Source organism: Helobdella robusta (assembly GCF_000326865.2).
Source record: "Helobdella robusta unplaced genomic scaffold HELROscaffold_23, whole genome shotgun sequence".
In the NCBI taxonomy this organism is placed as follows: domain Eukaryota; kingdom Metazoa; phylum Annelida; class Clitellata; order Rhynchobdellida; family Glossiphoniidae; genus Helobdella; species Helobdella robusta.
In genome coordinates, this window is record NW_008704216.1 from 2,991,251 (window position 1) to 3,002,954 (window position 11,704).

At 33.9% G+C, this 11,704-nt stretch overlaps 2 protein-coding genes across 2 annotated transcripts; both read right to left on the minus strand.

Annotated features, from left to right (window-relative positions):
• Positions 1-38: 38 nt before the first annotated feature.
• Positions 39-3,323, minus strand: HELRODRAFT_172489 (hypothetical protein; the record flags this gene model as incomplete). Its single annotated transcript, XM_009019145.1, has 7 exons — positions 39-58; positions 460-604; positions 892-972; positions 1,354-1,420; positions 1,944-2,052; positions 2,621-2,696; positions 3,108-3,323. 7 exons carry the CDS (start codon positions 3,321-3,323, stop codon positions 39-41), a joined length of 714 nt encoding a protein of 237 aa, XP_009017393.1.
• A 904-nt stretch (positions 3,324-4,227) lies between these two features.
• Positions 4,228-8,438, minus strand: HELRODRAFT_172490 (hypothetical protein; the record flags this gene model as incomplete). Its single annotated transcript, XM_009019146.1, has 6 exons — positions 4,228-4,347; positions 5,084-5,256; positions 5,752-5,918; positions 7,388-7,519; positions 7,749-7,920; positions 8,378-8,438. 6 exons carry the CDS (start codon positions 8,436-8,438, stop codon positions 4,228-4,230), a joined length of 825 nt encoding a protein of 274 aa, XP_009017394.1.
• Between the last annotated feature and the right edge of the window lie 3,266 nt (positions 8,439-11,704).

Sequence of the window (11,704 nt, forward strand, 5' to 3'; positions counted from 1 at the left end):
ATGGTGTCTGCTGCATGGGGCGCTCCTGCTTAAATACTCTATGGCGTCTGAACATTGTCTGTGTGTGTGAGTGAGTAGTTGTGTGTGTGTGTGTGAGTGAGTAGTTGTGTGTGTCTGTGTGAGTGAGTAGTTGTGTGTGTCTGTGTGTGTGAGTGAGTAGTTGTGTGTGTGTGTGTGAGTGAGTAGTTGTGTGTGTGTGTGTGTGTGAGTGAGTAGTTGTGTGTGTGTGTGTGTGTGAGTGAGTAGTTGTGTGTGTGTGTGTGTGTGAGTGAGTAGTTGTGTGTGTGTGTGTGTGTGTGAGTGAGTAGTTGTGTGTGTGTGTGTGTGAGTGAGTAGTTGTGTGTGTGTGTGTGTGTGTGTCGTCATCATCGTCGTCATTGTTTTGTGAGTTTGCTATCACTCAATCACTCCTCAAACAAACTTCTCCATTTAATAGTCCATCCCATCAACACAACCAACACGCAACCAACATTCTTGAGTCCATGTTGTTTCTAGCATCACCATGGTGCAGATGAGAATGATGAGGCGTGAGTGACTGGTGCACGATGTTCTGCAGACAATGCTTGCGCACATCATTGTGTACATCTGGCAGCCACCTCGTTGACTGTTGTCGTCGTCAGTGAAGAGATGTGCAGGGAATTAGAGGGTTAACAGTGGGAGAGTGTGATTGGCGAGAGGAGAAATGAAAAATTACAGGAAAAACAAAGCATTCAACATCAATTTAAAAACAAAAATAGGGAATGAGATGAAAAGATAAATATTCGCAGAAAAGAACGAGAACAAAACACGCCAAACAAAATACCACTAGATCAAAACATGCCAGGCGACACGCAACACGCCAGCTGACAAAAGGACAACAACAGAAGTTAGCAAGAGAAGAGAGGCACTAACAAGTTGAAGCAGCTGGCTGAGCAGCACAGTGGCTCGCACGCAAACATGTCTGCTGCTCGTTATTATCGTTTCCGTCAGGGCCTGGTGGGTTGGATGACGTCATGTGAGGTCAGTGAAGGTATCGTCGTCGTCGTCATCATCATCATCACCGTCATCATCAGCATCACCATCATCATCATCACCACAATCATTTTAAGCGTAGTTATCGTCATCATCAATAAACTCATCATAAGATTTCATAACATGTAAAGGAGTTTAATTGAAAGTTTCGAAAAGTGAGCCACTAAGTTATGAAACGAACCAGCAAAACTATGTTTTCGAAATATTTGCATGAGAATATTAATCGTTTGTCAGTTGCTGTGCAGTGTATGGATTAATAGCAAATTGAATGATTGAATGGTAATCTGAGTGACTGACAGATGAACAGATGATTGATTGAATGAATGAATGACGTGAACTGACCTCAACCAGTCCAACTTGGAAGAAGCAAGCAAGTATGAAGGCCATGTGGTTGTCCAACAAGTTGATTCTGTTGTTGTTGTTGAATTGTTGTTGTGTTGTGTTGGTTGGTTGTTGGCTGCATTTGCATGAACCTCATTATTTTAAAACTCAATGTTTTAAAATATATTTATTTAAATTATATAGTCTTACTATATAATAACTTAGTTACGCATCTAACAACTTACTACGTATCTATCTAGCGTACAATATTTTTACAATATTTATCGTATGTCACAGATCCATCACACAATCGCATATTTACAATCCGGAAAGCTGAGTAGATGACTAAACAGCTACTACGCCAACGACATTTTGAAAAAATAAACAAAACAAAAACAAATCAACACAGGGGCGTAGCGAGAGACCCAGTCTGTTGCGTGAAGGTGCACCCCACCCAGTCAACAACACAACAACGACAACAACACAGCAACAACAACACAGCAGCAGCAACAACACAGCAGCAACAACAACACAGCACCAGCAGCAACAACACAACAGCAACAACAACACAGCAGCAGCAACAACACAGCAGCAGCAACAACAACAACAACCTGGTCTTAGATACGTGAGGTAGTAAGAGCTTGGCCTCCTCCACGATGAAGCCATTGACGAGCGTGCATGACTCTGGCAGGTACTTCAGGTCGTCGTGATGGCGCGTGGCTTCACATTCATTTTTAAAAAATTATCAAAAGAAACGACACATTTTGGAGTGTTAAATTAAAGAAGATTTCTTTTTTATGCTTTATTATTATGCAGATTATTTAACTATCATCATCATCATCATTATTATTATTATTATTATTATTATTATTATTATTATTATTATTATTAGTAGTAGTAGTAGTAGTAGTAGTAGTAGTAATAGTACTAGTAGTAGTAAAAAATTAATGTAATAGCGCTCTTTAAAGTATGAATATATGGCTGACTATATGAATGACTCACTCGCGACATACGCTGAAACAACATTTACTAGGACAACATTTGATATATAATGATACACGAAATATGATATATGATACCAGGAAATAGTACTAATGATCTGATGGAATGATACATGATATACAATCTCCAACAATAACAATACCAAATGTTATATGGCCGACCGTACAATGATAATATGATACAAGATATACATCTTGTATACATCTTGACCAATCAGGTGATACACTATGATATGTGATAGGATACAAAAATGAGCGATGATACAATTAATAGGTCAGATAGAAACCTAGTTTGTTGAAATCGTCAGTCCACTCGGGAATTTGCAGTCGAAAAACATCGAATATTATATCGAGAATTTCTTTCTGGTGGAGATGAAGATGTTAATGATAATAATCACGATGATAATTACAATGATTACGATGATAATCACGATGATTATGATGATAACGTTAACAACAGAGCGACGACGAACATAAAAACGATAATGAACTGATGACGGGAGTGGTGATGACGATGGTTATGACGTCATCAGTGAACGTGAGTGAGTGGAGGGAGGTGGAATGAGATTGTGCACGTGTCAATTAGGAAACGAACACTGAGGCCAACACTGAAACGCACCTGAGCAGTTAATGAGGATGAATGGCAGCAGGAAAGGAAAATTAAAAAGACACATTAATGACGTTAACATCAACAATAACAACAATAACAGTACGAATGAAGTCGTTTGAATAAACTGACGTAACGATGTTGGATTGAAAAAAAAAAGTTCGAACCCTTGTTTCGTTTGAAGATAACGTCAACATCTTGAACAGCGATTTGATGCCCATCAATGATGATGATGATGGTGGTGGTTGTGATGATGATGGCTGTGATGATGGCTGTGATGATGGTTGTGATGATGATGATAGCTGAGGCCTGCATAAGTAGAGGATGCCGGTCCAAGACTTGAGCATGGCGGTGAGGGCGAGCTTACATGCCGTGAACTTCATGTCGACGTCTGAACTGCGCTCACCATATTTTATTTATTTATCTATTTATTTTTTGACGGTATTAATTTTTAAATAAATTCTTTGAGAATGACAACTGGAACGTTAAACGTGATTTCAACAACCTCATAGTGTAACTTATAAACTGTAAAAAATGTTATTAAAAGATCAGACTTTAAAAACAAATCAACTTTATCACAAATAAAAAGTTTGTTGCAAAAAAAAGATGGTTAACGAGATCTTGAGTTGGATCGGGAAGGTCCTACGCAAAATTAACATTACGCTATTTATTTTTCAAAAAGTCCGCTTTACATTGAAACTATCAAAAACTCTTCAGGCGTTCCATGAGTAAATCCTCAACTCATTAACTTCTTGTAGTACATTAAAGACAATTTCATGTCACTCAAATTCCAACACAAAGACTCTCTACATTGAACGAAGTTGTTGGCTTGATTGACATCACATAACAAGTACTGCAACTATGATGACACAGAAAGCCAGCTGTATTTCAGCTGCGACAGATTTCAATGGAGGCATAGTAGATATTAATAATAGGGGCTAGAGGATTTGGAGGTTAGGGTTATTTTTCAAACTTGTTATTAGTTGGTAAGTTAGCCATAGCTCAAGTGGTAGAAGTGTCGACTGTTGCGACGCTGTTATTGCTCAGTGATCTGGTTCAAACGCTGCCTCAAAACTTTAAAAAGATTATATGCTTTGGTGTGGTTTTTACAATGACGGTACTGAACATTAAGACAACAAAATTCTGAGGATCATCTGTTGCTCTCTCAATCTCAAAAACACAAATGGAAGAATATACTTTACAACCATGGAGACAAATTTTATTCAATTAATTTAATATTGTATTTAAATGAAAATATATATATATATATTTAATTTATTATTGTATTTAAATAAAAAATATGACAAAAACAAATAAGAAATGCAAACACGATACATACTTGAATCTGTCCTTGACATCAATCTCGTCAGCCACATATTGAAGGTCAGTGAACGGGGCGAGCATGTACTGGACAACAACGGGGAAGATGTGATGGATACATGAAGTATGGTGTCAGTGATATCATACTATCGATGTGACTAATGATACAGTAATAAATGATATAAATAGATAGATAGTTAGACAGAAAGATAGATAGACAGACAGACAGACAGATAGATAGATAGATAGATAGATAGATAGATAGATAGATAGATAGATAGATAGATAGATAGATAAATAGATAGATAAACAGATAGATACAAGATATATCCTCTGATTTGTAGCAATAAATATGATTAATAATAAAATAGTATTTGATAGATGCATAACGTTTTACGTGATATAATACTACCAGCATGATCAGCAATAAAATATTATAGGATAGATACAAGATATCATCAATATGACCACTGATAAAATATTATATGATAGATACATGTATAATGTGGCGATATGATACTATATCATCAGATAACGACACAATATGATACATTTATGACAACAATTATTATTAACCATATAACATTCAATCCAAGGTGGGTGGTGGATTCATTATTCTATTATTTTTTTTTAATTTTCACATTGTAAATATATTTTGAAGAACAAAAAATATTATTAGTTTATTTAGATAGTTTATTATTATATATAAAAATAATTTAATATTATATAATAAAATGATTTATTAGTATTTATTAAAATAATTTATTAGTATTTATTAAAATAATTTATTAGTATTTATAAAAATAAATTCATTACAACCAACCTCTAAATCGTAATCGGCTCGAACCAGGGACCTAGAATGGGGGAAGTTGAAAAAATTCAAGATGGCCTCTACAAGAGCCTCGTTGATGTGCGGGTGGCCATAAAAATGTTGGACAGCCCTCAAAATAGTGGTCACCCCTCCAAGTTCGAAAGTCATTTCGGGGTCGAGTATTGCTGTGTGAGGTCAAACAGTTCAATTTTTTAAAATATTCAATGAAATATAATTACAATAAATAAATTGTCATAAAATTAAAAATTGCTAAGTGGTAAAAATTTTGAAAAATGAAGTACATATATCTTTAGTTCTCAATGAGATGATTTATGACACTTGCAATTCAAACACATATTTATATATATTATCATCATCCAATCATCTTTATTATTATTGTTATTATCATCCAATCATCATTGTTATTATTATAGATTTCTTCACCAGAATTATCACATTAACACTGATGCATTGGATCATGAGCACCTCAAATGAGTGTGAATGATTATGTCGTGTGTTTGGAAATTTGCACCATACAGTTGAGCTAACAGAGTGAAATGTAATGAAACAGACATTCAGGAATGAGAAACATTGAAAGATATAAGAAACATTACCAGACGTGACGACACTTTCGACTGGACAAAAAAGAATGGCTAACGAACGAAGAAAGACCAGCAAACCTAATTCACAAATGGTGGACAAACAGATGTTGAATAATTTGTCTTTGCCCTCAAAACCGTCGTCAGCAATGGCTATCACCCCTCTTAAAAGTAAACTCAAATCTGAGAGCATAGATGGAGAGAGTGTTGAACTGGAAGATAACAACCTCGATCTCATTGTTGTTGGTCTTGTTGTTGTTGTTGTTGATGATGGCTTACATGGTGTTGGTGGTGTCGTTGTTGCATGAAAAGGTTTATTTGTTGTTAATGGAGTTGAAGTTAACGATGGTGTGGTCGTATGTGTTGTTGTTGTTGTTGGTGCTAATGTTGCAGTTGTTTGTGTAGTTGTCATTTTGTTACAATCAACATTTGGCTGAGTTGCTGTTGGTTGATGTAGTGTTGAAAAATTATTTGTTGTGGCACTCAATGAATTTTTAAACTTTTCATTTTGTGTCGTTGTTTGTGTTGTTGTTGTTATGTGCGTTGTTGCCTGTGTTGTTGTTACGTGCGTTGTTGCCTGTATTGTTGTTTGTGTCGTTGTAGTTCTTGGTGGTGATAATGATGAAGATTGAGGTGATGACACTGATGACAATGTTGAGGAGGAAGAAGAAGACGACGACGATGACGATAGTAGGATGTACATGATTCTCCTTATTAGTCTCAGTGCACTTGTTCGTTCAGCGTCATTATTCGCGTAGATATCAAGGGATCTGAGAACATATCATCATGTCCATTACATCACATACATCATCACGATAATATATATATATATTCACTCATATATTATCACAATGTATCATAATATAACACATCATAATTGGCAGCGAGATGGTGTAATGGATAAAGCGCCTGGTCCTGCTGTTGCAGTGACCAGGTTCAAAAGCAAAGAAACCCCTGCTTGCCACATGTGACGTAAGTCGTGCAGTGCGTGAATTTACGTGTATCATTTACCTACATGCTTACGTGCCAGAACCAGAATAAGTGAGTATGCGTGATAGTGTACGGTAATCAACCAATCAATCAATCAATCAATCAATCAATCAATCAATCAACAAACAAACAATCAACAAACCAACCAACCAACTAATCAATCAATCAATTAATTCTTTTACATCAGATTTTGATAATGATCAATCCAGAAAATTAAAAAAAAAATATCATTTGACCTTTGAACTTGAAACTTCAGCGTCAAAACACACACACACACACAAACACACACACACGCACACAAACACGCACACGCACACACAAACACACACACGCACACACAGAGTTAATAATATGGATGATGATGGTCCATATGCAATACTGGTAAACGTTTCAATTACATAATGTAATGGGAAACATGCTCTATCATGCAAAACATGTCTGGAGTGAACCAGAGAGAGAGAGAGAGAGAGAGAGAGAGAGAGAGAGAGAGAGAGAGAGAGACAAACATTGATTGAAAGAGACAGAGAGAGTCAGAGAAAAAAAGAAATAGAAAGAGAGAGAGAGAAGAGAGATAAAAAGAGCCTGAAAGAGAAAGAAAAGGCTTAAAGAAAGATATTGAAATAGTTAAGAGATATAAAAGAATGGAAATACAAAGGAAGAGATAATAAAATGAAGAGAAGAGGAGGAAAAAAAGAGAGATGACTGATGGAAAGAAAGAAGAAACCACCTGACAATGAGGTAGTGGAGTTTCAAGTTGAAGATGATTCCGACAGTGGCCCGACAGTCACAGAAGTATCTCAGTGAACGCAACGCCCCAATCCTCAGTTCCTTCCATTTGCTGAAAAGACCCTGCTGAAGGCTGTTCAGTTGGTGATCCACCATCATCATTCTCATCATCATTCTCATCATCATCATCCTCTTCATCATCTTCATCATCATCATTATGGAAATAAACATTCAATCATTTGTTTGTACGGTGTCTCTTCAGAATGGTGGTTACATGCATTCAAAAGTTACTATCATCGTCACAACAATAACAGTTGAAATTCGAATTACACCATAATAGTTGAAGCGTGAATGACATTAACCATATTAGAACATCAGCTGTGGGCATGGAGAGGCTGATGTGACCACCCAGTCTGGTCAGGTACCTGACAAATGCATTGTAATAGTTCAACTTCGTCGGGTTCAATTTCGTCGGGTTGGATGAATCATTGGTGTTGATGCCAACTAAGATTTCCCTCATCACCTCATCTGGCACTGTTAATCAACGCAAGTACGATGAACAACTTCATCCACACAGACATAATGTAAACATAAACAACAACCATAAACAACAACCATAAACAACATCCATAAACAACAACCATAAACAACAACAATAAACAACGACCAGTTAGTTAACTTCATTGATCAATAATCTTCAAGCTGTGTCTAGTTTTTTAATTCTCCAAAAATTATTTTGGCTAGAATAAAATTTAAATGAGAATATAATTTCATAGGGTGAAATAATAATTTTGATTTGCATTCAACAAAGATACAACATTACATGCAAATACTTATTTGAAGTTCTATTTATTCATTTTTTTTAATCTTTAGATATTGTTTGAATCATACATAACAGGTGCATCCGTGCAATTGAGAGGAGTAAGAGGATGGAGAAATTGTCAACTACATTCATAGCCAATCGAAAAAGAGCAGAAAAAAAAAGACTAACGTTTTGTAAAATCAATTTTTGAGGTTTCATCATCTAGGGCTTTGCGTGCTTTAAAAATCATTTTAATTAATTAATCAACAATTAATTAAAAAATTGTTTAAATTAATTACTAATTGAAAAATTAGTCGAATGAATGAATGAAAAGATGATAAATACAACAACTCTCATCAGACACACAGGCAGTCTTCCTCCCTCAAGTCTGCCATTGAATGAATTTCAATTTTAATAATAAACAGCAGTCACAATAGTAATATAAATTTTTATGTGCATTCAACAAAGATATAACATAACACAGAGATATTTATTTATAATTGTGTTTATTCATTTTTATCTATATATTTGATTTATTAATTTTATTTTGTGTCATACTAGGCCTGTCTACATGCAATTAATAGGAGTAAGAAGGTAAGGTTATAAGATAAGACGGTAGTTCCCAATGTTGTTACTCTGCACTATTTTAAAAATTAATTGGGTAGATGACAAAATGACCATCTGACTATGATTACTAGTGGTTTTTTATTGAAAGATAGATATAGATGATCCTCAAACTATTTGAATTTATATTTGGCATGCTGATTTTGAAAAAGGTTAATAATTGGTAGTTAAATAAATAAACAAGATTGAAATGTTAAATAAGTAAATACTTGTATAAGTTTTTATGAGAGCCAAAACTAGAATTGTGTCTCTGATAATTTATGTTATGATTTCTTAATTTACTATAATTTTTAATTAGTAATATTTTTACCTATGCAAGGTAAGTCTCAATTTAGAAGCCTTAATGTTAATTAAATCTTTAAGAGTTAATAGTATATTTAGTTTTTAAATAGTTTTTTTTAACTTTTTCCAACCTAAAAACTAAATGAATAAGTACAGTTAATAAAAAAATAACACATAACTTATTAAATATAATATTTTTTAATTTAATTTCAATAAATAAGCTCATTACTAATCTTTCTAGTTAGTAGACAAGTAGATTAGAGAGTTGATGAAATTTCTAATTTAGCAAACTTTCAAAAAACATGAGCACAACAAGAAGCAAGAATGCTTTCATTAAAAATATAAATAACTTAATTCTTAATTCAATTAACTGCCATTCAATTCAATTCAATTCATTCATTCATTCATTCAATCAACCCTCGCACACAAAATTCAAAATTGTCCGCCTGTGTGTTTGCATGACAGTAGGGCTGTATGTCTGGTCTAAATCTACTTTTTAAACTTTTAGAAAAATTATCACACTCTCACCTCTAAAAATTCTAGATCTGACTTGTTTGGTGGTTCCACTCATGATTGCTTCGTTTGTTAGTTAGGTGTATATCTGTTTGGGGACTGCACGGACGATCCCAACTAACCGTTCCGTATCATTCTTCCACTTTTACATATATTTTTGTGAATTCAACTAAAAATAAACGTGAATGAAAATGAGTAAAAGTTAATTTAAGCAAAAAGCAGTTGTCCTGTATCAAGCGGAATAAAATCCTACAAAATATAGAAAGAATAAAATTAAATGAATTAATGAGCAAATTAATTAATGAATAAATAAATCTTGAATTAATTCTATAAAAAAACATTTCATTTTCAAATTAGTATAATTAGAATACTTCATTATATAGTTTTCTTATATTCATTATTAAATGTTTGAGTTTTTGAACTGTCTACAAGTTAACACATTGAATTATATATAGTTCCATGAGTTAACACTTTCTTTCTGTAATAAAATTTTCTATTTAGGCATTATTCTATTTGGATTTGAAGTTCTTTTTCAAGAGAGGATTGTACAACTTTGACAGGATCATAGAAAATAACAATTAACAGCTTGACATATAATCAATTTTATTATAAACATTTTGTTGTTGCTGTTGTTTGTTGTCATTGTCATTTTTGTTGTCATTGTCATTTTTGTTGTCGTTGTTGTTATTGCTGGTCTTCGGTTCTATTGACGTAGGTTGATATCTTAACGAAATTTAGATAAAACATTTAAACATGCATATTTTAAAATAACACGCGTTGGTACTGATGGTATTATTGAGACATTGTTTGTCTTGTGATTTTGAAACGGTGTTGAAAATAATTACGCATGTATTATATATTGTTTGCTGTTGCTTGTTTGTTTGTTCGCCTGTTCGTTAGTTCGTTCGTTTTGTTTTTTTTGTTTGTATGTCGTGTTTCATGTGCATGTTTATTTGTAGTTTAATATTTATATTTCGATTTGTGTGTCTGTACAATTTGTACCGTGTATTTATTGATACTCGTGCATAAGCATGTTCTTTTGTAAGTATTTCTCTCTCTCTCTCTCTCTCTCTCTCTCTCTCTCTCCTCTCGCTCTCTCTCTCTCTGTGTGAGTGTGTGTGTGTTTGTTGCTATTTATGGTCTTCAGTCCTATTGACGTCGAGCATTTAATAATAAAGTAAGCATGAATGGCTGCTTGATTATAATGATATCTTTCTTGTGTTAGATGAATTTGAAAATATGATAGATTTTATTGTGTATACTTTTCCTATGTATGTGTGCATGTATGTGTGTGTGTGTGTGTGTATGTATGTATGTATGTATGTATGTATGTATGTATGTATGTATGTATGTATGTATGTATGTATGTATGTATGTATGTATGTATGTATGTATTTTTTTTTGACATTTTATTTCATCAAATCAAACAATGAAATCAGAAAAATGAAATCAATGAAAGGAAATGATCTGGAAATCGAAAAAGAAATCTGGACTTCTTGTACTGATCACCAGTGTCAATTTGTAATAATGATAAATGAGTAGCTTTAAACAAATAAAAGAATTCAAGGTACCCAAACATATTATAAAGAGTAATTCTAATATTTCAAAACTGTTCCGAAATATTAAACATAATTTTAAAAAAAAAGTTCAATATACCTAAACACAATATAATGTAGGTTATAGATATTTCAATACTTCAAAATTGTTTCGAAGTTTAAAATTTAATAACACTTTGACTAACTTCTAACTTTTGAATCTTATCTTATAGAAATACCACGCCAGAAGCACATACACTCACTCACGCGCACAAAAACACTCACGTAAACACACACCTGTTCATCCACACACACTCACACAAGCACAGCACTCATTCACACACACACTCACACAAGCACAGCACTCATTCACACACACTCACACAAGCAACCACATTCGCACACACTTAGACACACACAATGCTTATATGAACATCTTTCCCAGATAACTAGATGGTGGTGTCGGGATCTAAGTTTGTTAAAAAGTTACGTAGCTTCCTTTTAAAGAGTTGTATACTTTTGATTTCATGTAACTGAGGAGGAAGCAGTTCAGCCCAAATTT